We start from the raw sequence: 22,294 nt of genomic DNA, 5'->3' as shown, positions 1-22,294 counted from the left end.
GCTTGTTCTGTGGGAAAGTTGGGGACAGAAATCCAGGAGGGGTTTAGTGCTTTTCCCACAGCAGCTGCTGCACTCTGCCCACAAGCGCCCACCACGGGGGAGGCTGTCCCCGCCTCCTGGCCTGTCCGCGAGCGCCTAGTGAGGTCCGTGGAGAAGTGAACAGATGCAACTACTCCCAAAGTTTCTGTGCTTGCTCACTAGTTCACACTTGGGCTTTAACGATTCGTCGGAACTGTTAACTGTGTTCTCCTTACCAGCTGATTTGGTGCCTGCATCTGTTCGGGGAGCAGGTGCTCGCGGCTTCTCCCCTAGGAAGGCCTGTTTTCCTTAGATTCAGGCTGAGGTTATCCTGAAACTTCAGCTCTCTGAGGGCTTCAAGAAACGTGATGTTTTGTGTATTATCTTCCTCTTGTAAGTGTGGGAACAGTGCTCTTTCCAACTTTCTCTGTCCTAAGCAGAAACTCAAAGCTTCTCCTTGAAATTGTACTTCCAATCTGCTTTACTTCTCTCAGTATTTTATCCTAATGTAATATGTTTTTATTGTTAATACACAATTGTTTAAAACAATATAAATATATTCTAGATTTTTAGTATAATTATTAAATATAAAAAGAAAACGTAAGCGGCAATACGTCCCCTCACTAAGCTGTGTGCTGAGTTACGGTGCCTGGTTTAAAGGCGGCTTCCTTGTACCGGTACTTCTCATGGTCCCTTAGTTTGGAGTTCCAGTGGTTTTTCCACCCCAGGACAGCACACCAAGAAGGATTCAGAATGGACAAGAACAGGCCTTTGTCTTATAAAGTGACAGGAAGGTGAGGGAGGAGAGCCTGGCCTCAGGTGCTTGCTCAGGCTGGGGAAATTTTGCGAAGGTGCAGGTGCGCGTGGAAGTGGTGGATCTGGAATTTGATTCCATTCAAAGTCGCTGTGCCCTTGTACAACCTGGGCAAATCTTCCCGTAACCCCAGTGCAGGTGGAGTTTGAAGACCACCAAACCCCATCTTTTGTAAGGGTCCACTCAGTTATTCTGCTCGAAAGTTGTGACTATGGAGCACACGGCCAGGCTTCGATCCAGGTTTTATGATGGAACTGGTGTGAGGCTGGTGGAGAGCCTGCAGGGCGAAGCCATTGCCCTGTCCTTGTGTGCTCCGGTGGGAGAGTGGCTGTGCTGGCACTGAGGGCCTCCTCTCACCCGCGGGTAGGAGAGCACCGACCAGATGCTAAGAGACTCAGGTGTTCCCTGAGTGGTTTTTCTAAAAACACTTGTGAGAGGAAAACAAATGGCTTTCTCTCTTCTGCTTAGATCGTGATGCTCAGGAACGACGTTCACCGCTGCAGGGCGGCAGGCATCTTCCTTCGCCTGGAGGGCGGAGGCCTGATCGCCGGCAACAACATCTACCACAACGCAGAGGCTGGCGTGGACATCCGGAAGAAGTCCAACCCACTCATCCTGGTACTTCTCTCTGTCCTTGTGCCCTGTCCAGGGTGGCTCTTGATTCTCAGAAACCTTTTTGGAGGATATTTAAATAAATACTGCTGTCTTGAATTTCTCTTGCTTCCTGCTTGCAAGTGGTTCCTACCCCTTCCTCCGTGTGTCCTCATGACTCAGGTCTCTTCCTCCTCCATGTATTGGGAGTGACTTTGGATGGGTCCCTTCCCTGCAGGCTCCTGATCAGTAAGACAGGGCCCTCCCTCAGCCCTTCCGTAGCTTTGAGTTTGATATGAATAAACACGATGTCTGCCCTAGAAGACAGTTAGGTCAAATATAAATCAAACACCATGTCAGTTTGTTCTTTACTCTAAAAAGGACGTCTGGGATATTTAGTTCTGAAGATTGTTTGGGAGGCCGTAGTGAGTTTGATTTTACACCAGCGTCGCCAGCGTGAAAGCCACGTAAAATCCTAGGAGAGGAGACCAGTGACATGAGAGACCAGCCCCTTTTCCCACTCTGGCCTTCCCTGAGAAGCAGACTTCCCAGAAATTGGGAAACGTGATGGACTTTTTATGGGCCTGCAAAAATAATAGCCACCCTTATGCATCGTGCCTATTATGTGCCAGACCCTGTTGTAAGCACTTTGTGTATATTTATTTAATTATGGCATCATCTTTATACAACCCCGTGGAGTAGAACTCTTATCCTCATTTTATAGGTGAAGACATTAAGGCACAGAGGGTCAAGGATCTTGCCCCAAATCACACAGCTGGTGACAGAGCCAGGACTGGAATGCAGGCAGCCTGACTCAGGGTTAACGTTCCTCACCGTCACATGCAGACTGCCCTGGCAAATGCAGGGAAAGCACAGTTCCCAGCTCTGTTTCAGAGACACCTAGCCAGTATCCTCATCCAGCCCCGCCTCTCACTATGTTCCTGCCGTGCAGCTGGTGTTTGCGCGGCCTCGGCTTAGGACATTACTGCCGCTTTTGCCAGAGAGGTGAGAGGAGTTTGCCTTCCCAGGGACGGGGGACAGGCCAGTTTAGCAGGTGGAGGTGAAGAGGCGTCACATATCAGTCCTGGCTTTGTGAACGGTGTGGGGATAGAAATGCTGTCACATAAGCCACTCTCTCCAAGCTTTGCAACCCTGTGAGGGACTTGGTTACTTGCTGGTTGCCCTGGTGAGTCTGCCAAATCCTTCAGGAGAAAATCCGGAAAGTAAGTAAGAATAAGAGAGCATGCGGCGTGGAATACTTTAAAGCAAACTAGAACTTTATTTTGGTGAAATCGCTTTGGAAGAGCAACAGCTAACTTCTTGGTTTAAGTATGGGATTGTATTCGGGCTATAAATTAACATTTAGAGTTAAACAACTTTATTATAATTTATTATAATCTAAAAATGTTGTCACTGCAAAAGCAACTAACTGACTGGGAAACAGAAAAACTAGGTTTCAGATCTGGCTCTGCCACAAACATACTGTATGACCCTGGGCCTGTTTCCCTGTTTGTGCAAAGAGGTCTTAGAATGAGTATCCCTAAGGGTCCCTGGAGCTTGGACACCTTCTGCGACCTCGTGCCCCTGGGACTTAGAACTAAGCCACCCAGAGCCACACCTTCCACAGGCCTCCCCTGAATGAGAATTGAGGACTAGGAGCCAATGGCCCCCACCCTTCCCCAGAGGTGGCCCCCTTGGGATTCCACGTGGCCCACGTTCTCGTGTACTGGGGTGCTACCCGTCCCTGAGAGGTGGGCTCCCTGGACCCTTGGCGGTGCGACCTGGCCGGATGATTGTGTGTTTGGGGGCTTCTTTGGAGGCTGAGAAACCTTCAGTAGCATGCCTTGCAGGTAAGGAGCAAGAGCCCTCAGCAGCACGTGCCGACTCCCTTCTTCCGGTCCCCCCACAGGCTCCCTGTATGCACAGTGCAGGAAGGGCAGGGCAGCAGCAGGGTCCACGCACTGTGTTGTGTGCTGAGATCTTCCAGTGAGGATGTGCTCTCCACTCTCTTGGTCCTGGCCCTCCGCGGGGCAGCAGGTGAGCACTCTGCTTCTTGCTGACATGTCTGATCTGTCTTCCGTGGTGTCTCATGTTCACCTGCAGTGTAATCAGATCCACCACGGCCTTCGCTCTGGCATTGTCGTCCTTGGCAATGGGAAAGGCATCATCCGGAACAATCAAATCTTTTCAAATAAGGAGGCTGGCATTTATATCCTGTACCACGGAAATCCAGTCGTGAGGTATGTGCCGCTGTGCCCAGACTATCTTGCTCACCCATGGTCCCTGCTTTCCTCTCTGATCTCTCTGTCTCCCTAATCTTTCTTTCCTCCATTTGAAAACAGTTTTGTTTACTGAAACTACTGTACAGATGCAAGCGAGGAAGAGACTTTGCCCATAATCCCAGCACAGTAGCACAACTGCTTTTGTTTCTGTGTTCCCTTCCAGTTAACTGTGAGGCCATGCCATTCAGTAAACATTACTGAGCTCTTCTGCTAACAATATCAAAGGTGAATGGGGCAGACTGCTCCCTCGGAGCTCACTCCGGTCTGGAGGACAGAAATAACTCTCAGGTAGACGTGGTGTAGAGATTTGACTCACATGATAACTCTAGTCAGTTGACAGTGGCTACCTAGGATGCTGTGTTAGGATCCGGAGGCCACATCTGGGCTCCGCATGGAAGATGCTGTGAGTAATCAGTGTTGAAGCCGGAGCTGGGAGGGGCAGTGGCCCTGCTGGGACCGTGGATCTGCCCTCCCAGCTATCGTGTGGGGCAGACTGTGTAAATGCTGTCCAGGTGGTACCAAGAGAGGGAGGGAATCATTCTGACTTGGGGTTAGTGGGAGGCCCCCTTTAGGAGGTGGCATTGCAGTTGGACTTTGAAATATGGGTGGAACTTGGACTTTCTTGGAGACGGGGAGTGACATTCGGAGTGCCGGAAATGACCCGAGCAGAGCCAGCAAAGCAGGGAAGATTCAGGGGTTAGCAAACGGCCCACTGTGGCCCGAGAAAAAGTCTGACACAAGGTCTGACATTGGTATAAAATGTTTTCAGTTGGGACTGTCCCAGAAAATGTTGCGTGCTGTGGTCACTGCAGCCTGACCTTTTATTCCCGTGTGGCAGCCATCTCCGCGGGCAGCATGGTGGGAAGGGGTGAGGAAAGAACGCCTTGGGCCGAATGAGGAAGGCCTTATGCAGACCACGCTGAGGAAGGGGAGTTTATTCTGTCTAGAGAATGGGGAAGTGTTAAAGATTTTTGAACGGAAGACTCGCACAGCTATGTCTGTGCTTTAGAAAATGACTGACAATAAGTGTGCAGCAAGTGCATTCTGAGGCTTTTGCCCTGCGTTATTCCGTAGGGACTTTTCCATGTTGTCCCACACCCTTAAATTTATCACTTGGGAAAGTTTCAGAATGTTCCATTGTTTTGATATTCCATAATTTTTGAAGCAGTGTTATCACTGTTAGACATCTATTTTTTTGCTGTTATAGTCAGTGCACTGAAAACAATTAGTGGTCATAGAGCTCTTGTTCCATCTTTTGCATTATTGCCTTAAGCTAAGAGGTTGTGTTTGGGTGTATGCTTTTATTCATTGACACACAATTAAGTGTTTCCTCTACGTAAGGGGACAGTGATATGAAAGTGTGCGAGAACAGGCTCTGCTCCCTGGAGTTTCCAGTCTCATGCTGGGGATGGACACACACAATAACCATGAGGGAAGACTCAAAACAGTCACCTTAACAGGTCTTCACGAAGTGCCACAGGAGCCCCCCACGATTCCAGCTGAGCGATTCGGGGCTGGGCACAGGGGAGCTGACATCTGAGTTGTGCTTGTAGGGTAAACAGGATGTTATGGCCAGGGAGAAGGCTTTCTGGGCCCAGAAGTGCCGGGGTCCCGCCCTGGCGGAGTCCAGGTTCCTGAGGGATGGACGGCGTCGGCGCGATGAGGGAGGGGGAAAATAAAGGGGACGTGAGACTTGGGTTGGTGTTAGCAAGTCCCACTTTACTGTGCACAAGTGTCGTTTATATATTTTTCAGGATTAGTACAGAAATAGTTTTACAAGTATTCTCAGAGAGATAAGGAAGTAAGAAACGAGCACAAGAATATTTATTAGCATTCCATTCTATAGAGCATAAGGTTAATGATCGTCTTCTCTGCAATTAACTAGTGTTTGTTGTCTCTAAGCTAAAGGAGATAGGTACCTAGGCGTCTGTTGTAATTCATGGTAAAGTTAAATCAAAGAGAGAAGGTCCAGGCCTCCGGACAGGACAGCAGCCCGTCTGGTTACATCCTGGTGGAGCCATCCCTGCCTCCCTCAATCATTTACGCCATTAGTGTAGATGGTTAATGGGAACAAAAGGCGACTCCAGGGTGTCTTATCCCCAGGGCTATCTGCATTCTCAGCGGGCAGTTAAACATCTTTACTTTTTGGCGCCCTTTACGGGGTGGAAGCATTCCTTTGTCTTTTAGATTGTAGAGCTAACAGTCCCTTAAGCACACTGCCGGAGAAAGTATCATATTGTTAGTAAAGTAAAGGGCTGAAAAGCTAAACTAAACTATATATCTTCAAGAATAAAAAAGAGAAATAAGTATACACATAACCTTGATAGAAAGCATGCATATAATTCAGAAAATATCGGGGGTGTTGGCCAGCCATCCTTCACCGAGGGGCATTCTTGCACCCCTCGGCCCTTCTACTCACCAATTATTTATTATTTATTGCTTTTAGGAGAAAACCTCTATAACATTTTAACAGAAAGAAGAAGGTCAAGAATAATATGTAGATACTTCTTGATCATCCAATTAACCAGCAAACTTAGAAGGACGATGCATATATATTTAGACAAAGAACTGGAGGGAGAAGGAAACATTAACCAGATGGAGGCCATAAACCTAATTCGACATCTTATCTGGGCAGGATTCCTTTCTGATTGTCTCACATGGGACTGTGTGCTCCTCCATTAATTAACTGAAAAATATCTTGAAAGTTACCTGCAGGTGGTCACATTCTCTTACTATATCTAATTTTCCCGGGAGGTAGTGCCTCCCAAGCAGCCACCCAAAGGAGTGAAAACTGGAGGTTAAGATAGGAAGAGGAATGAAGGGCAATTAGAAGCAGCACAGGTTTCAGAACTATGTGAGGGGCTGGCCGGTTATTCTTCACCAAGGGGCGGCCCTGCACCCCTCGGCGTTAATCGGCTGGACCCTGTCAAACAGCCGATCAAATGATGTAGCCACGGCTCCCAGCACAGAAGCAGTGAAATTCAGAGTGTGTCCTGGGAAGATGGTGAAAAACGTGGTATTTTTGGGCACAAGATGCCCGGGGAGGGTTGAGTAGATCACCCTACAAAGGCAGGTTGATGCTGGAGCACAGAGGACCTCGAATGCCAAGTGTGGTGGGTAGAATAATGGCCCTCCAAATACATCCGTGTCCTAATCCTTGGAACCTATGAATATGTTACCTTGCACGGCAAAGAGGCTTTGCAGATGTGATTAAGTTAAGGCCCTTGAGATAGGCAGATGATCCTGGATTATGTAGGTGGGCCCAGTGTCATCGCAAGGGTCCTTGAAGAGGAAAGCAAGAGGGTCAGAGTCAGAGAAAAGGAAATGTGACAACAGAAGCAGAGGTCAGCGTGATGAGGCCACAGGCCAAGAAATATGGGCATCCTCTAGAAGCTGAAAAAGACAAAACTCGATTCCCCCTATAGCCTCCAGAAGGCACGCGGGTCTGCTGACGGCCTAATTTAGTGCCATAGGCCCGTTCTGTCCTTCTGATGTCCTGGACTAAAAGAACGGAAATCTGTGCTGTGTTAACGCACCAAGTTGGTGGTCATCTGTTCTAGCAGCCGTCCCCCAAGCCAGCACGTTTGGAGTTTACCTGGTGGGTGCTGGGGAGCTGTCGAAGGTGTGGAGCAAGGAGGATTACAATCAGATCAAACATAGTCCCTTTGAGAGAACAGGTTGTGCTTTTTTCCTTTCCGTTTCTTTGTGATGGAAGGTGGGGGTCCAGGGGAGAGTACAGAATGAATTTTGAGATCCCTGAAGTGGCCTGAATAAGTCAAACCACAGCATATCTTTGTTGCCAGTGAGATTTCTGTAACCTGTTATGGTTTTCTTTGCGCCATGGCTGCAAGGAAGCCCAGGGCTCAAACTAGCTCATCTGCACTCAATACCCCACCCTTGGTTCTTGGAACAATGATCTGTCCCCATTTCCTAAATGTTTTCTGGTGCTTCTTTGATCTCTCTCCTGCCCGCCCTATGTACACACACATACATGTTTCTCCAAGGGGCCATGGTTCCTTTCTGGAGGTTAGTGGGATTTGTATTAAAAATATGCCAGCTGTGCATTTGCTGCTATGGCACAGCTCTCAGAAATCTGGATGAGGCACGCCCTAGGCCAGGGACTGCATCTGACTGTGAATTCTAGAAACCCACAGGAGCCATCAGCTGGTTGAATTGTCATCAGACCAAAGCAGACTCTTCAAGTCTGTCTGAGGAAAAAAATAGGGATGTTTTTAACAGATAATTTCACTTGTTGAATTCCAAAACGCATAGTGTAGATGTGCTTGACATCTGGCTTTCCCAGCATCAATATAATTTGCTGTTTTTTCCCCAAGGAAGTAGACCATTTTGACCCCACCAGGAGATGGGAAAACTTAATCAGCCAACTCCTACCCAGTGATGTTCTGTGGGGTGCCAGGCCTTGTGTTGGCCGCTGAAGGGCCAGATGAGTATTTGGACCTACATTCCTCAGCCACAGGGTGGGAAGTGGGAGGGCGACCTCCTGAGAGACAGGCAAGGAGATCACAGCATTCCTGTTAGTAAACATCAACAGCAAATGTGTGTCCTCCAGGGGTAACCCGAATCTGCTAACGTCTGGGTATGACTGACTTTGTTTTTACAGGCAGGAATCCAAGGTGCAGAAAATGGAAAGAAATGCAGGGCCCTTAACATGCTCAGGTGTCTGGTTTTGAGGAACTCACTTGCAAGGCCTTCATATGGTGGTCAGGGTTGTGTGTGTGTTTTTCTGAGCAGGAGCATGTTTTCCTATATCTTCCATTTGTGCTGACCCAACCCATGAGGTTTCACATACACGTCATCTGATGGTCTTAAAACCTCCTTTTTCAAAATCTGGTTTTCTTATTTTAAGGCGTGTTGTTATTTTATGATGTCATTCAGTGGATAAGTGGTTGAGTTAACAGAAAATAAGGTAAAGAGTAGCTGTTGGATACAAACAGATCTCAGGCTTGTCACAGAGTGTGATTCAGGCTCTCCCACAGACCACTCCCAGACAAGCTTAACACAGCCTCCGAGGAATTCTTGATGCCACCAAAACTTTACCTGTGACCTGTGCAGCACAGCGACATCCGTCTAAAATGGTGTTTCCTTTGGACGCCGGTCAGGAGAGGCCGCAGAGACTTGGAGATCATTGTGCTTCTGTGGCATGGTTTAGGATTAGTTTTTGGCCACTGATGGCTGAAGATCGCTCGAGGCCTGGCTTCTAGTACTGCAGGAGGCGCTGCATGCCCTATGGGCCTGAGTCATGTGGGGAGGCCACAAAAGCAGGCAGCCACCTTGGGTGGGCATTGTCTTCGACGCATGACATTGGTCTAGTCTCACCTCTGTGTCTTCTTCTCCTTCCGTTCTAGTGGGAACCACATTTTCAAGGGCCGAGCAGCCGGCATCGCAGTGAACGAGAATGGCAAAGGCCTCATCACAGGTAGGGGTGGGAACCGCCTGGAGCCCTCGGCAGCTGAGCGAGCACCCTGAGTGAAGCCAACATCCCTGCTTCACCCCCGCCCGTCGTTCAGCTCGACAGACTGGCCGTCCTCTCTGAATAGTGGCTAGCGCTCGAGGACTCGGCTCTGTGCACTAGCCGTGCTCATTACCAGGAGGGCCTGGCAGGGAGGGAGCGCCTGCCCTTTGCCAGGCTCAGTGCTCACAGGATCTCACCGGATGGCTCACGTAACAGTGTGGGAAACGTTTATGCCACACGAACTGTCTGAGCCCTTCTCTTGGCTTTTGTACGGGCTTGTGCCTGCTCTGGAAGTCCATCCTCATCTTCCTTCTGCCTGGCTAACTCCTGCTCATCCTTTGGGCCTCAGCCTAAGTGTCACTTCCTCAGGGAAGCCTGTCCTGCCCTCCCATTATACACATGTACATGCACTGTACCCAGTAGGACGTTTTACCTAATTTCTTAGTGATCTGTTTAACGTCAGTCTCCATGGCTGTAAGGCAGTAAATTCTATAAGGCAAGGGCTCCATTCTGTCAGGCACATCGACGTCACCTCAGCACAGAGTGCACCATACCTGGGACATAAAAGAGATTCAGTAAATATTGGTCCAGTGAGTCCCCTGACTGAAGCCAGCCTGCCTTCAGTCGTCAGACATTTACTGGGCACATACTGTTTTGGGAACTGGGGATTCAGCAGTGAGCAAAAGAGATACCATCCCTGCTGTCAGGAAGGGACATTCTAGGAGGGGAAAACAAAGAAAGAAAAGCATACATATGCAGGAAAAATCACATCTGAGGGTGGTAAGTGCTCTGCAGATAATTAAAGTGAGGTGATGGGGGACTATGTGGGTATTTAAGATTGTGTGGTCAGGGCAGGCCTTTCTGAGAAGGTGACACGTAAGACAGAACCTGAAAGATGGGGAGGAGCTGGGGAAAAGAACCGGAGTCCCACACGGGGGCCTGCGGGAACAGACTTGGCGTGCCCGAGAAGCAGCGAGGTCACCTGTGTGACTGGGGTGTGAGTGAGGGGCAAGGGGTAGGAGAAGCTCACAGGGCAGAAAGGGCCATCACACAGGGTCTCCTGAGCCACTGCCCTTCAGTCCCAGGAGGCTGGGCGTCCACCCTGCTACGTGCTGGGGGCAGCAGTGTCCTGGGCTCACCCCTGCTGACTCGTGGCTCTTCCGCCCACCCCCAGAGAAGAGAGATGGCTGTGGGCCACCCAGAGCTGAGGCTGAGGAGGGCAGGCTGGTGCCTCCCCAGGCTTGTGGGGGAGGGATGGACTCTGCTTCAGCCCTCCCGGAAACAGCCCTACAGCACAGATGTCCCTGCCCGGCCTTGGTGCAGGGACTCTAAAGCCAGTTTATTCTTAGTCATCAGTCTTCAGGGCCGTGGGTACAGTGGTTACTGGGGATATGGCAGAGCACATGACAGAAAGACAGGCACAAACCGTGCCCTTGGGGGAAGCAGACAGCAGACGAGTCCTGGGAAAGCCAAACACCAGACGCAATTCTGGGTGCTGACTGCTGACAGGGTAAGGCCTGGGCGTCCTGGTCTGGCCTGTCCGGGCCCTCGTTGCCAGCACTGTTGGTGGAGGCCCTTGGGCCTTGACTCTCTTTTCTGCCTCTCTCCTTAGAAAATGTGATCCGTGAGAACCAGTGGGGAGGTGTGGACATCCGCCGTGGTGGGGTCCCCGTCCTCAGGAGCAACCTCATCTGCTTCGGCTACTCAGATGGTGTGGTCGTGGGGGATGAGGGCAAAGGACTGATAGAAGGAAACACCATCTACGGTGAGGAGCACACGCCCTGGGGAGGGGCTGGGGTCCACCCCAGCCTGGGTGCGGGAAGCCTGGGTTCCAGCTCCAGCTCGTGGGTCCTGAGAAAGTCGCCGTGGTTCCCTGGCTTCAAAGCTTCCCCTGAGGACAGCATGGGTCTCAGGCCACAGCCACACAGCCCTCCCCGAGGCAGGAGCTCTCGTAAAGCACCTCGTAACCCAGACTGACTCCGTGGAGTCAGCAAAGCAGAGAGCTTTGTCCTCATGTAAAACAGCGAAAGGCAGGAGTTGGATCTGGAGTGAGGACGGGGCCTTGGAAGCTCTGACACGCTGGCCTCTGACTCCTCCATCCTTTCTTCTGATCCAGAGAACTGCAGATAGCAGGGGAGAAATAGGGTAATCGTGGAAAGAACATTGTTCTCACTCACTCTGTGACTTGGGCAAAGCCTTAATCTTTCTGGACTGCATCTCTAATGATAGTAATAATAGCTACCCTGTATCTGGGCTCGACTCTCTGCTAGGCCCTTATATGCAATATCACATTTAGTCCTCATGGCTATCTTCTGAGGGAGGCCCAGTCATTAACCCCGTTTAAAGATGAGGAAACTGAGGCACAGAGAAGTTTAATAACCTGCCCAAGGTCCCACAGCTAGGAAAGGGGTAGGGCTGGGATTCAAACTGAGGCTGCCAGCGTCTCTGTGCAGGGAGGGGTTGGGCTGGATGAGCTCCGAGGGCCGCTCTAGCACCATCACTATGGGCTGTGTGCTTCCAATCTGGAGTGTGGCCTGGACCATTCTCAGAGCACTCTCACCCCCAGTGCAGGGATCCTCGCTGTGAGCTTGACCTGGCTGTTGTTATCCCTCTTGAGTGAAGGAGAAGCCTGCGGCCAGAGCCTTAAAGCGATTGTCCGAGGCCATTAGCCTCCAGACTCTCTCCCGGGCCAGGGTCTTTGTTGCTTCCCCTCCTGGGGAGACACCGGGTGCTGCCTCAGCTGTTGCTCGGTGTCAGTGACCACCAGCACCTTTCCCTGTCCCAGCTAATAAGGGCTGTGGTGTGTGGATGATGTCGTCCAGCCTGCCCCATGTCAGCAGCAACCACGTCAGCTACAATGGCCTGTACGGAGTGGCAGTGTTTAGCCAGAAGGACGGCTCTGGGGAGTTCCCTGGAGGCCATGGGGCCCAGGAGAACTTCAGCGAGGATGGGGACGCCATCCTCTGGGAGACAGAGCTGGAGAAGGACGACGACCCGCTGCGCCGGCCCGTCACCACAGCTCTGGTCGAGTCAAACAGCATTAATCACAATGGAGGTGAGGCCCCCCCAACCCCGCGCCTACTCCGGAGCCTTCATAAGGCCCTTCACCCACTGGCCCTTCCAGCTCACTGGCCGTTAACCCGATTCCCCAGCCCCCTGGGCTTTGTGTTCCTTGAACTTGAATCCATTCTTTCCTTCCGCCACCCCGACTTTGCTCGTGCCGTTGGTCTTGCCTGAAATTCCCCTTCTCCCATCCACACATCCCAAACGACGTGAACCTCAAAGCCCCGCGCCCAGTCCTCCCTTGAACGTGGCCCCCCAGCCCCAGTGGCGCTTGTTAGGGGGCCTGGGACTGCCTTTGTTTCTGTGGCTGTTTGTTTCATCAGCTCTGATGGGCTGCCGGCTTGAGGCAAGGAACAGACTCCCACTCCTGCGGGTGCCGCACGCCCCAGCAGCGCCAAATCCCGCATCCGGCGTCCGCATCTCTAATCTGCTCAGAGACGCATTTCTCACATTTTAACCTTAGCATAAGATGCATTTAATATGCATCCTGCAGTTGATGGCATATCATGGTTTAATTAGCAGTGATTTTTCTTAGAGATACAGAAAATGAGTGTGTTTTAAATCCATGTCATCTTAGACTTGATAAAAAATGATAGTAAGCATTCGATGTTTACTGAATTGAAAAAGAAACTTACTGTGGAGGTCGTCTAACTCCAGGGCTCCCAGACCGGGCTGACTATCAGAATCGCTGTGGGGCTGATGGAGGAGGGTGTGTTAGAAAGAGGCCCCTGGCCCTGGTAAGCCCCTTCGTCCGGGAGCGGCAGAGGGCGGGGAGACGGGTAGCCAGCAGCCCCAGCCCACTTGCCTAGGAAATCAGCTCTGTCCCCTGTCAGTTCAGGGTTTCCTCCATGTGGCAATGCATCTGGTAGGACAGGCAGAGCCACATAAATTCACACACACTTGATTGATATTTGCTGTTCTCAACCAAGCCAGGAGGAGCAACAGACAGGTGCCACCAGGAGGCTGGGCCCGGCAGACTCGCCACCCCAGCTGCTCCCCATGACCTCATCCTTGTCCTCCCCACACCTCTTCCCAGTGCCACCCCTGCTCTTGCTCCTGTGGTGGGTGGAGGTCACCATTGAGGCGTCCTCCTCCGCACCCCGAGTCCACCTGCCGTGCTCTCTCTTCCTGACCAAGTCATGCGGCTCTGAGCCAGCTGACTTTGTGCTTTTTTTCTACAAACGTATAGTGTCTCTAAACATATACAACCTCACACACCATTTTCTTTTCAAAATTTGTAACACATTTTAGATATGTATTACTTAGCTTAATAAATTTCTCTACCCCAAAATTATAGAATTTCCCTTAAGAAAATTTCCCAAAACAGTGGAGAGGCAGATTCCAGCTCAGTATGGGAAGGAAAACAGAACAACTTTCCAGCAGGTAGATGTGTCTGTCTAGAGGTGGAATGGGCGGCCTTGGGTGGGTAGTGAGCATTCCGTCACAGGAGGCGCAAATGGCAGGATGATGATGTGGGAGGCATTCAAGCTCAGGATGAGCCCTAGGCCAGATGGCCAGCTGAGCCTAAGGAATCTTCTCGCATCACGCTTCCCTGGCTGTTGATGAGGACTTAGTTCAGAAGGAACAGAGTTTTCTTGATGTTCCTGGGTTCCTTCTGCTCTGTTTGCCGTCTGGCCTGTTGGGGCGCTTCCCGCGGGCTGGTTCGGAGTGTACTACCCACTCCTCCCTCTCCGGGGTGCAGTTCCGGGAAGGCTCCTCCTGACTGGTGTGGCCGGGGCTGGCCCTGGCACTGCCCTCTGCTCTCTCTGCTCCCCAACCCCTTTGCCACAGCCTCGGGACTCTACGTCCAGAGCAGCGAGGCGCTGCATATCGTCACCAACGTGATCCATGCTAATGGGGACAGAGGCATCACTGTGGCTCAGAGCGGCCAGCTCACCCGTGTGGCCAACAACAGCATCTCCTGCAACCGCCAGAGTGGGGTCAAGGTCGAGGCCCAGTGCAAGGTAGAGCTCCGGGGCAACGGCATCTATGACAACAGAGGCCATGGCATCATCACCAAGGGTGACAGCACCGTCGTCATTGAAAACGACATCATCGGCAACCGGGGCAGTGGGCTGCAGCTGCTGCCCAGGTCCGACACTAAGGTGTGTGCATGCGTGTGTGACGTGTGGTGTCAACACAGGGCACGGCCCTGGGAGGGCCCTCGTGCCCTCTGCTGAGGAGCAGAACCTTAAGCACTCAGCACTGCAAGGGGCCTCCTTCCGCCTGCCAGAACTCAGCCTGGGAGACGCAGGCGGGCCTTCTCACGGGAGGGGACATATGAACTGGGCCCTGAAGCATGAACAAGAGTTACCAGCAGGAAGCCAGGGTGAGGGTGCCACCTGCGGTTTCTTCGTGGTCTCTGGGTCAAGGGCAGGGCTATTTCAGCTCTCTTCCCCTGACAGAATAATCGCACACAGGACCTGGTATGCAGTAGGTGCCTAATGAGGAGAGAAATCTTGCCTTGGGCCCTTTGCACACACTATTCCCTGTGTACCTGGGATATCCTTCTCCCCGTTTTCCTACCTCAGTCCTGCGGCCTGGCTGTCACTTGCTTCAGAAGGCCCCCCGACCCTCCAGGCTGTTTGAGGTGCTCCTTTACTGAACTTTAAGGTGCTTGTGCCCACCCCCCCCAACCCCATACTTCCCAGAGCACTTCCCTCAGTGCTTTGTTTCTGTTCCTCTGCCTGCCTGTCTCCCCTGCAGGACAGCCAGCTCTAAGCTCCCTCTTTTTTTTTTTTTTTTTTTTGAGGAGGATCAGCCCTGAGCTAACATCTGCCTCTAGTCCTCCTCTTTTTGCTGAGGAAGACTGGCCCTGAGCTCACATCTGTGCCCATCTTCCTCCACTTTATATGTGGGATGCCTGCCACAGCATGGCTTGCCCAGTGATGCATAGGTCCACACCCGGGATCCGAAACAGCGAACCCCAGGCCACCAAAGTGGAGGAGGCAAACTTAACCCCTGTGCCACCAGGCCGGCTCCCTGAGCTCCCTCTTTCTGTGAAGCATTGTGCTGGGGGCTGGGGCTGCAGTGCTGAGCAGACAGACCCAGTTCCTGCCCTTGTGAAAGTACCATCCCAAAGCCTCTTTTTGGCTCTGTGGCTTCATGAGTAGGGACTTAGGCAAGGAGTGAAGAATTCCTTGTCTTTGCAGCTGAGCACTGTGGGAGCAAAGGAGCAGAGGGGGCACGCCTACCCTGGTTCGGTTGCCAGCGGCCCTGGTCTCTGGCTCCACCTTCCCTCTCTGCCAGGCCTTGCACGTTGTTCCTTCTTGGAACAACTCTTCCCTGCTCTGCACTGGATCAACTCCTACAGCTTACTCATCACCTCCTCCAGGAAGCCCTCCCTGGTTCCCCCAGGCTGGTCTCAATATCCCTTCCCTGAACTCCCATGATTCAGTGCTGACCTACCGGGCAGGCTCTTCCCCCTCAGTTTTATTGGTCATTCACTTGCCTGGCTCCCCCCTAGTCTGGGAGTCCCTGAGGTGTGACAAGCTCTGGCTGCCTCTCTCAGGTAATAAAGAACAGGATCCATTCCTTCCGGGCCTATGGCATCGCAGTGCGGGGCCGCGCCAAGGCCCTGGTGCAAGAGAACATCATCTTCCAGGGCAAGACCAACAAGACCATCTTCCAGCAGATCTCCAACAACCGAGACTGCGTCATGCAGAACAACAAGTTCTTGGTCTTCAAGAAAAAGTGAGTGCCTGGGGTTGCCCGACTCAGTCCTGGAATCGCAGTGAGGGCCCCGGGGAAGCCAGGCCAGGCCCGGGGGTGCAGTTGCCCCTGCCCACAGTCCTGTCACCTTCACCTCTGGTGGCGTGGGGGGACGGTGCTGGGCTTGGGCTTTGGTTGGGGCCTGTCTGGGGACCTGCGCCTGACTCCCTGGGGGAGCAGCTTCGAGAGTCAGAAATGAGCTTTCAGATCTCAGCTCTGCCACTTACTGGCTGTGTGGCCTCCGGCCAGTTGCTCAGCATGGGCAGGCGAGTGAGCTAGCCGAGGGGTCCCAGGCATTACAAAGGGAGCCACCGCCTCTGGTCACTGGGTTTAGGCCCTCTGCCTTGTGCCTCGCAGTTGCCTCAGGCGCGCCTGCCCCGGCCCTCTTTCTTTCCCCGTTCCCCATTTCGATGGCGTCACCCTCCGCTCAGTGCTCTGGCGGCAAGCCCTTTGCCATTCGCCCCCCTGCACCAAAATTCAGTCACTCGCAGGTCCTCTTGTTCTGCTGCTGATGTGTCTGCCCCTCCCCGTCCCCCCCCCCCAACCCCCGCCACCTCGTCCAGGCCTCAGCACCCTCCCTCTTGCCTGTGGCCCTTGTTACCGTACACCTACTCCAGTAGTTCATGGACGGACTCTGTTCCGACTGGTCGGTACTTTGCTCTACCGGTTGTAAAAATAGTAATTCTTATCACTCCTGCACGGTAGTTACTCCCCCCTCTCGTGTTGCAGCGGCCTCCTGCCTGGACTCCCTGCCCTTAGACCCCCACCCCCACCCCGCCCCGCAGGCTGTCCTGTGCTGCCTGCCAGATTCATCTTTCTAAGTCACTTCTTGTCATGTCCCGTCCATGGTCAAAAACCCTTGATGGATCCCCTTTTTCTATCTATAGTAGTGATCTCTACTCTTTATTGTACACACTCTTAGTAGAAATATTTTTTGAGGAAACCCCCTCATATGTATGTTTATATATTCCTAATTTATAAAGTATAAAATAAAAAATAAGTAGAAATTCTAATATTTTCTTCCCACATTCCAGCAAATCATATAGTGGACTCCCTGGGGTCCACTTCCCCTTCCCCCTTGGAGACCCCAGGGTACAGGATACGGCACAGACCTGCCAGCCTGGCATTGTCCCTATGCCCTGTCAGCTCCTGGTTTTCCTTTCCAGCCCTCCGTTTTCATCACTCCTTTTCAAGAGCTCTCTCTGCTGCCAAACTCAAACGCTTGCAGCTCTTTGAACATCCGTCCAGGCTTCCCCCTCTCCCCACTGTAGCCAGTCTCTGACTCTCTGCACACCTTTACAGTCCTACTCGTTGTGACATTATTATCAGAGAAGTACATAGAAGACATTGTTGCTGGCTTAAGTAATTTAGGATTTGCTGTAAGACGTGGTTCCTTGTAACTCAGACAACAGAAAGCCCTAATCGAAGCTTCATTCTCATTTGATTTTCCCCAACCCTCATAATCTCCATAAGAGCTCGAGGGTCTGGAACCCACCACCTTCTGTCCCGTATAGATTTGCATTTTCCAGAGTGTCATATAAATGGAATCATACAGTATTTAGTCTTTTGAGTCTGGCTTCTTCACTCAGCATAATGCCCCTGAGATTCACCCATGGTGTCACGTGTCATTCATCCTCCTTGTCGCTGAGTGGTATTCCACTGTATGGATGTGCCACGGCCTTTATCCATCATCACCTGAAGGGTATGTGGGTAGTTTCTAGTTTTTAGTGATTATGAACTAAGCTTTCATAAACATTCATGGTCATACAGCTAGAAAAAAAAAGGAGAAAAATTAGAAAAAAAGAAAGCCACTCATTGGATCTAGATCCTTACTTAAAGACGAGATCACGGAGGCCTGTGGAGGGCACTTGGCCAATGTCACATGCAGAACTGAAGGCAGAGCTGGAGCTAGAACTAATTTCACACACGCCCCTCCTCCTTCTGCCGTCACTGGCCTGGGAGACGCCACCTCCACCCAGATCCAACACCTGGACCTGGTGAGCCTGAGCCACAGTGAGCTGTGCGGGGCTTTCAGCAGCTGCTCTGGGCTCTCAAAGAGTTTGGTGACTATCCTTTTGCACCTGTAGGTCTGATACGTGGCGCCTGGTGAACCCACCAGCACGGCCTCACCTTGACAACTCTCTCCGAGGCCCCTCTGCAGCCCACGGTGGGCAGAAGGTGACGGCCATGGCGACCAGGATCACAGCCCGTGTGGAAGGTGGTTACCACAGCAACCGCAGCATCTTCTGCACCATCCTGTAAGGATGGAGAGCCACACAGCGGGTAACTGAGGGGCTGTCCGAAGACTCCGCGAGCAGCAACCATATACCTTGCTCTCAGGCTCGGGCCTGGCAGGTGCTCAGCCGGGCTAAGAGCTGAGGCCTTCAGGATGGAGGAAGTAGCGCCTGTGCCGGCTCCAGGCCCCTCTCCATCTTCGTACCCACCACCCCCTGAAAAAACAGGCTCCCAGGCCTCCGGGGCACTGAGAACAAAGTATCTCCAAAACCCTTCGGCTCCAAACCCTCTGCAGGAAGGAACTCGGTGTGAGTTTTCAAGAAGAAGAAGGCACAGAAGTTGGTGGGTCCCCAGTAAGTGAAGCTCTTGCAGAGATTTGGAAGAGCTGGGGGAAACCGACACTGCGCCGTGCGTCGGGGTGTCCGTGTGAGTTACGGGGAACGGCGTTTCTCACAGCCTGCACCCAGCCTCTTCTCAGGGAAGAGCAGATTTACTCCTAAGGGAGAGAAGCGATTCTAGTGAGGTGGAAAGAGGCAGCTGCCCAGAACTTCCCCCTGTCCTGGACCTCTCTCCATCCCTCCAGGGACACCACCACACCCGCCCAGCTGCCTGCGGAGGCCGGAGGAGTTGGGTTTCCTTAAGGACACAGTTCTCAGACTTGGACATGGACCTGTGAGGGAGGAAGGGGCTTGGGACAGGGAGCCCCTCTTGAAAGGCTGCCCCAGGGGTGACAAGGGACATGCTGAAAACAGGAGGGGCGTTTGGAGAAGGCTTCCTTCGAGTGGCTCTGGTGCCAGGCTGGGCGGCGAAGGAGGCACGTGACTCTACCCTCAGTAAGCTCCCAGGCTCAGGAGGACGTTGGGTGGGTGCCTGCTGCACCAGGAGCATGTGGACCCCACCAGCACGCCCGCCCCGGCTGCCCCTGGAGATGGAGGTGCTGGGCCCCCGTCTGTGTCCACATTCTTCATGGAGAACCACCTGCCTTTACGGTCCCTCCCGTGGTTTCCCACTCCGTGCCTTGGCCCGTGCTCCTGCCTCTTCCTGACATGCCGTCTCCCACCCGCCCACGTCCAGGTCCTACCCATTCTCCAGGGTCGAGCTCAGACACTGCCATCTCCGCAGAGCACCCCCCTCCCACCACATGACCGTGCCCTTCCCCTGAGCCGCCTCCGCCCTTTCTCTGCCCTCTCAGGGTCCTTTCTGCCTTGATCTGGAGCTATCCAGGTCCGTCCTTGTCCCACTCACCTGCCTGTGAGCCACCTGAGGGGAGGGCCATGTCTCACTGTGTCCCAGCACCCATCCAGGCGCTGGGTGGGGTTAGTAGCGTGAGTGAGGAGGAAGGCTGGCTCCCCAAGGGCTTTACTGAACCCTACTGTGAATGTGTCAAGGTTCCAGAGCCAGGCGGCTCTGACCGACTGCGGGAGGAAGGGGTCCCCCTTCCCGCTTGGCCTTTCATGCAGGGCCTTCACTGGCCCGTTGGGGCCATCGTCAGGCACTAGGCCCCTGGCTCCCAGGCTGGCTTTGCCAGGCCCCGGTGCTGCTCTCCTGGGTGGGGTGGGGGAGGCTAGAGGGAGCCAGGAGCACTGGCTTCACCCTGAGGACTTTGGGCCCCAAGAGCGCTGGCCCCTCTCATCCCCAGCACCGTCCTTTGCACTTCTCTGGTGGCCCCAATGTGAGTCGCTGTACAAAATGCTGCCTTTATTATTTTGTAAGAAATGACTTTTCTGTGAACCAAGTGCTTATAAAAATCTTGGCAACCAAAATAAACTTCTCTATTTTAAGAGGCACTTCTGGGGGGACTTTCCTTGGTCTGGGTATCTGCCAGCGTTCCCGGGCGGCTGGAGGCAGGCCTGGCGCTGCTCTGCCTTCCCAGGGCACCGTTTCCACTGAAGGAGACAGGAGAACCCTGGGCCACCCTGTCCACTCAGCTTGTTCCCATGATGATTCGGGTTCCAAGCTGTGTGTCCTGTGTGCCAGTCTGGGCTTGGACTGCCATCCTGCCTGCCCTGCGGGCTTTGTGAAGTCATCAGTAAAGTCCCTGGTGTGACCCACCTGACCGTCTGCAAAGGGTTTCCAGATCCATGGACACAGGCTTCCCAGCTTCAGTCACTCGGCGTCTTAGAGTTTCTACCAGATCCACGTCACCTGAGGAGAATGTTAGTACTTAACATCTTTCTTTAAATCCTCTTTTTTAAAAAATTAATAGACTTTATTTCTTAGAAGAGTTAGATGTACAGAAAAGGGAGCAGATCCACAGTACAGAGTTCCCAAATGCCCCCCAGTATCCCTATTACTAACATCTTACATTAATATGTATTTTCATCAAAATTAATAAACCAATATCGAGACATTATTATTAACTAAAGTCCAGTGTTTATTCAGATTTCCTTAGCTGTTATCTATTGTCCTTTTCCCATTCCAGGATTCTATCCAGAACACTTCAGAGTTTGAACTAAAAAGAAATGTTTACATCACTACTATAAATGAAAAGCTAGTGTTTTCTAATATACACTATCTTAAAATAAACTATTAAATTGAAACTATTCCCAACACCACAAGCAGAAACGCCTTTGTTGAAACCCGACGTCCGGGGCATTCGTCGCTGCAGTCTAGCCTAACCAGCATTGCCGCGGGCACTTTGATACGTCCTCGTGCCGCTAAAATCATCTGATGCTCCTTCACTGGTATGTTAAACACCAACTTGGTGAGGTCGTTGCCCCATTTTTCACAGGAATTGAGGCTGAGTGGTGATGTGTGTTCAGGCCCCGTAGGTGCAAGTTCACTATCCAATGCTAAGAGCCTGTGGGCAGGAGGGGTGGGCAGCAGGGCTGTCACCTCGGGCTTCGAGAGCAGACACAGAACAGCTGGGATACACACAATGTCCATCTTCAGCCAAGTCCTTTGGAGGCAGAGTGGGTTGGAATGGACCCCATCCTCGCTCTCTGGCTGGGGAAGAGTCAGGAAGTGAAGCTGCTTTGCAGCGGCTGCATTGGCTGAGTGGCCAGGGCTTGCTCTCCCACCCGGCAGGGCAGACCTGCCGAAGAGAAGCTTTTCCATCTGATTATTTTTCCCTTAATTGAGCCAAAATCTATCTCCCTGGCTAAATCCTGCACATACTGCAGGGTCCTACTTCATCATCACTTCCGTGGAGCACCTTCCCTGAGCTCTTCAAATCTCAGTTACGTGCCCCTCCTCCCTGCTTTCATGCCTGCCCCCCGTGTTACCCCCCCGGTGGCACTGAATCCTCTGTGTTCAAAGTCTACTGATTTGTCTGATTCCCCCCCGCTCCCCATGCCCTGGGAAGTCACGCCCGTGGATCCTCTATGTCCAGCACAGAGCGAAGCTCACCAAGTGAGGGATGCATGGATGAACGAAGAACAAGCCTGCCCCCACTTCTGGGATCTCCACCTTCTGGAGCTCCCAGAGGACATCTCTTCCCTGTCTGTGACGACTCTCCAGAGATTTGCAGACAGCATCCTTATCTCCCCGGGCTCCGCCCTTCTCCTGGCCTCCTCTCAAACATGCCAGTTTGCAGACTCTCCTCACCATCCTGGTCATTTCTCTAGACCCACTCCAGTGGTCTGGGCAGGTCTAGGAAAGCCCAAAGATGGCAGAATTTAGGCATCCTGTCCTGCATCTCAGTGGGTATGTCCCAGCTCTTAGGCGTAGCAATCCTATCTGAAGATAGGATTCTCTAAGGGTACTGTTTCCTTGGGGTCACTTGCTTTCAGTCTGCAGTAGCTAAGGGCCCGCTCCCCAGCGTGACTTGCCACAGGTGAAGGCTTAACCCTGGTACACAGCACAAGGTCTTGGCTGCCCCCACCCAAGCAGCTTACACTGTGGCCTCCCTGGCCTTCCCTGCTGGCCAGTCACTGACACCGCTGCTGGGAGTGTACGAGCACAACGCAACTTCATCATCCAGGCCTCCGAGTCCTGCTGAGGCCACGGCCCCAGTGTCCAAAGGAGGTCCTGAACACAGGGAATGGTGGGTGTGGTGTGGCCAGACGAGACCAGAGCCAGAGCTGGGTCTCAGAACAGCACGAGCCTACGCTGTCCTCAGCAGCAGCCCTGGGCCCGCCTTCTGCCTGCTCCTTCCTTCCAGGAGCA

The 22,294-nt window shown here is 52.5% G+C and overlaps 1 protein-coding gene across 6 annotated transcripts in view; it reads left to right on the top strand.

Annotated features, from left to right (window-relative positions):
* Positions 1–20,541, top strand: part of FBXO10 (F-box protein 10) — a 50,310-nt gene extending 29,769 nt beyond the window's left edge. For 4 of the 6 annotated variants that reach the window (XM_070250732.1, XM_070250731.1, XM_070250734.1 and 1 more), the window contains 8 exons: positions 1,301–1,450; positions 3,527–3,663; positions 9,072–9,142; positions 10,791–10,943; positions 11,964–12,233; positions 14,033–14,346; positions 15,753–15,934; positions 18,040–20,541. In XM_070250732.1, the coding sequence (XP_070106833.1) occupies positions 1,301–1,450; positions 3,527–3,663; positions 9,072–9,142; positions 10,791–10,943; positions 11,964–12,233; positions 14,033–14,346; positions 15,753–15,934; positions 18,040–18,214 (1,452 nt within the window). In that variant the 3' untranslated portion in view covers positions 18,215–20,541. The remainder of the gene's footprint in view (positions 1–1,300; positions 1,451–3,526; positions 3,664–9,071; positions 9,143–10,790; positions 10,944–11,963; positions 12,234–14,032; positions 14,347–15,752; positions 15,935–18,039) is intronic. The other 2 variants (XM_070250736.1, XM_070250735.1) reach the window with 1 other exon arrangement.
* Positions 20,542–22,294: the final 1,753 nt, after the last annotated feature.

This window comes from Equus caballus, chromosome 25, assembly GCF_041296265.1.
Source record: "Equus caballus isolate H_3958 breed thoroughbred chromosome 25, TB-T2T, whole genome shotgun sequence".
Lineage (NCBI taxonomy): Eukaryota > Metazoa > Chordata > Mammalia > Perissodactyla > Equidae > Equus > Equus caballus.
This window is presented reverse-complemented; position numbering and strand designations above follow the sequence as displayed.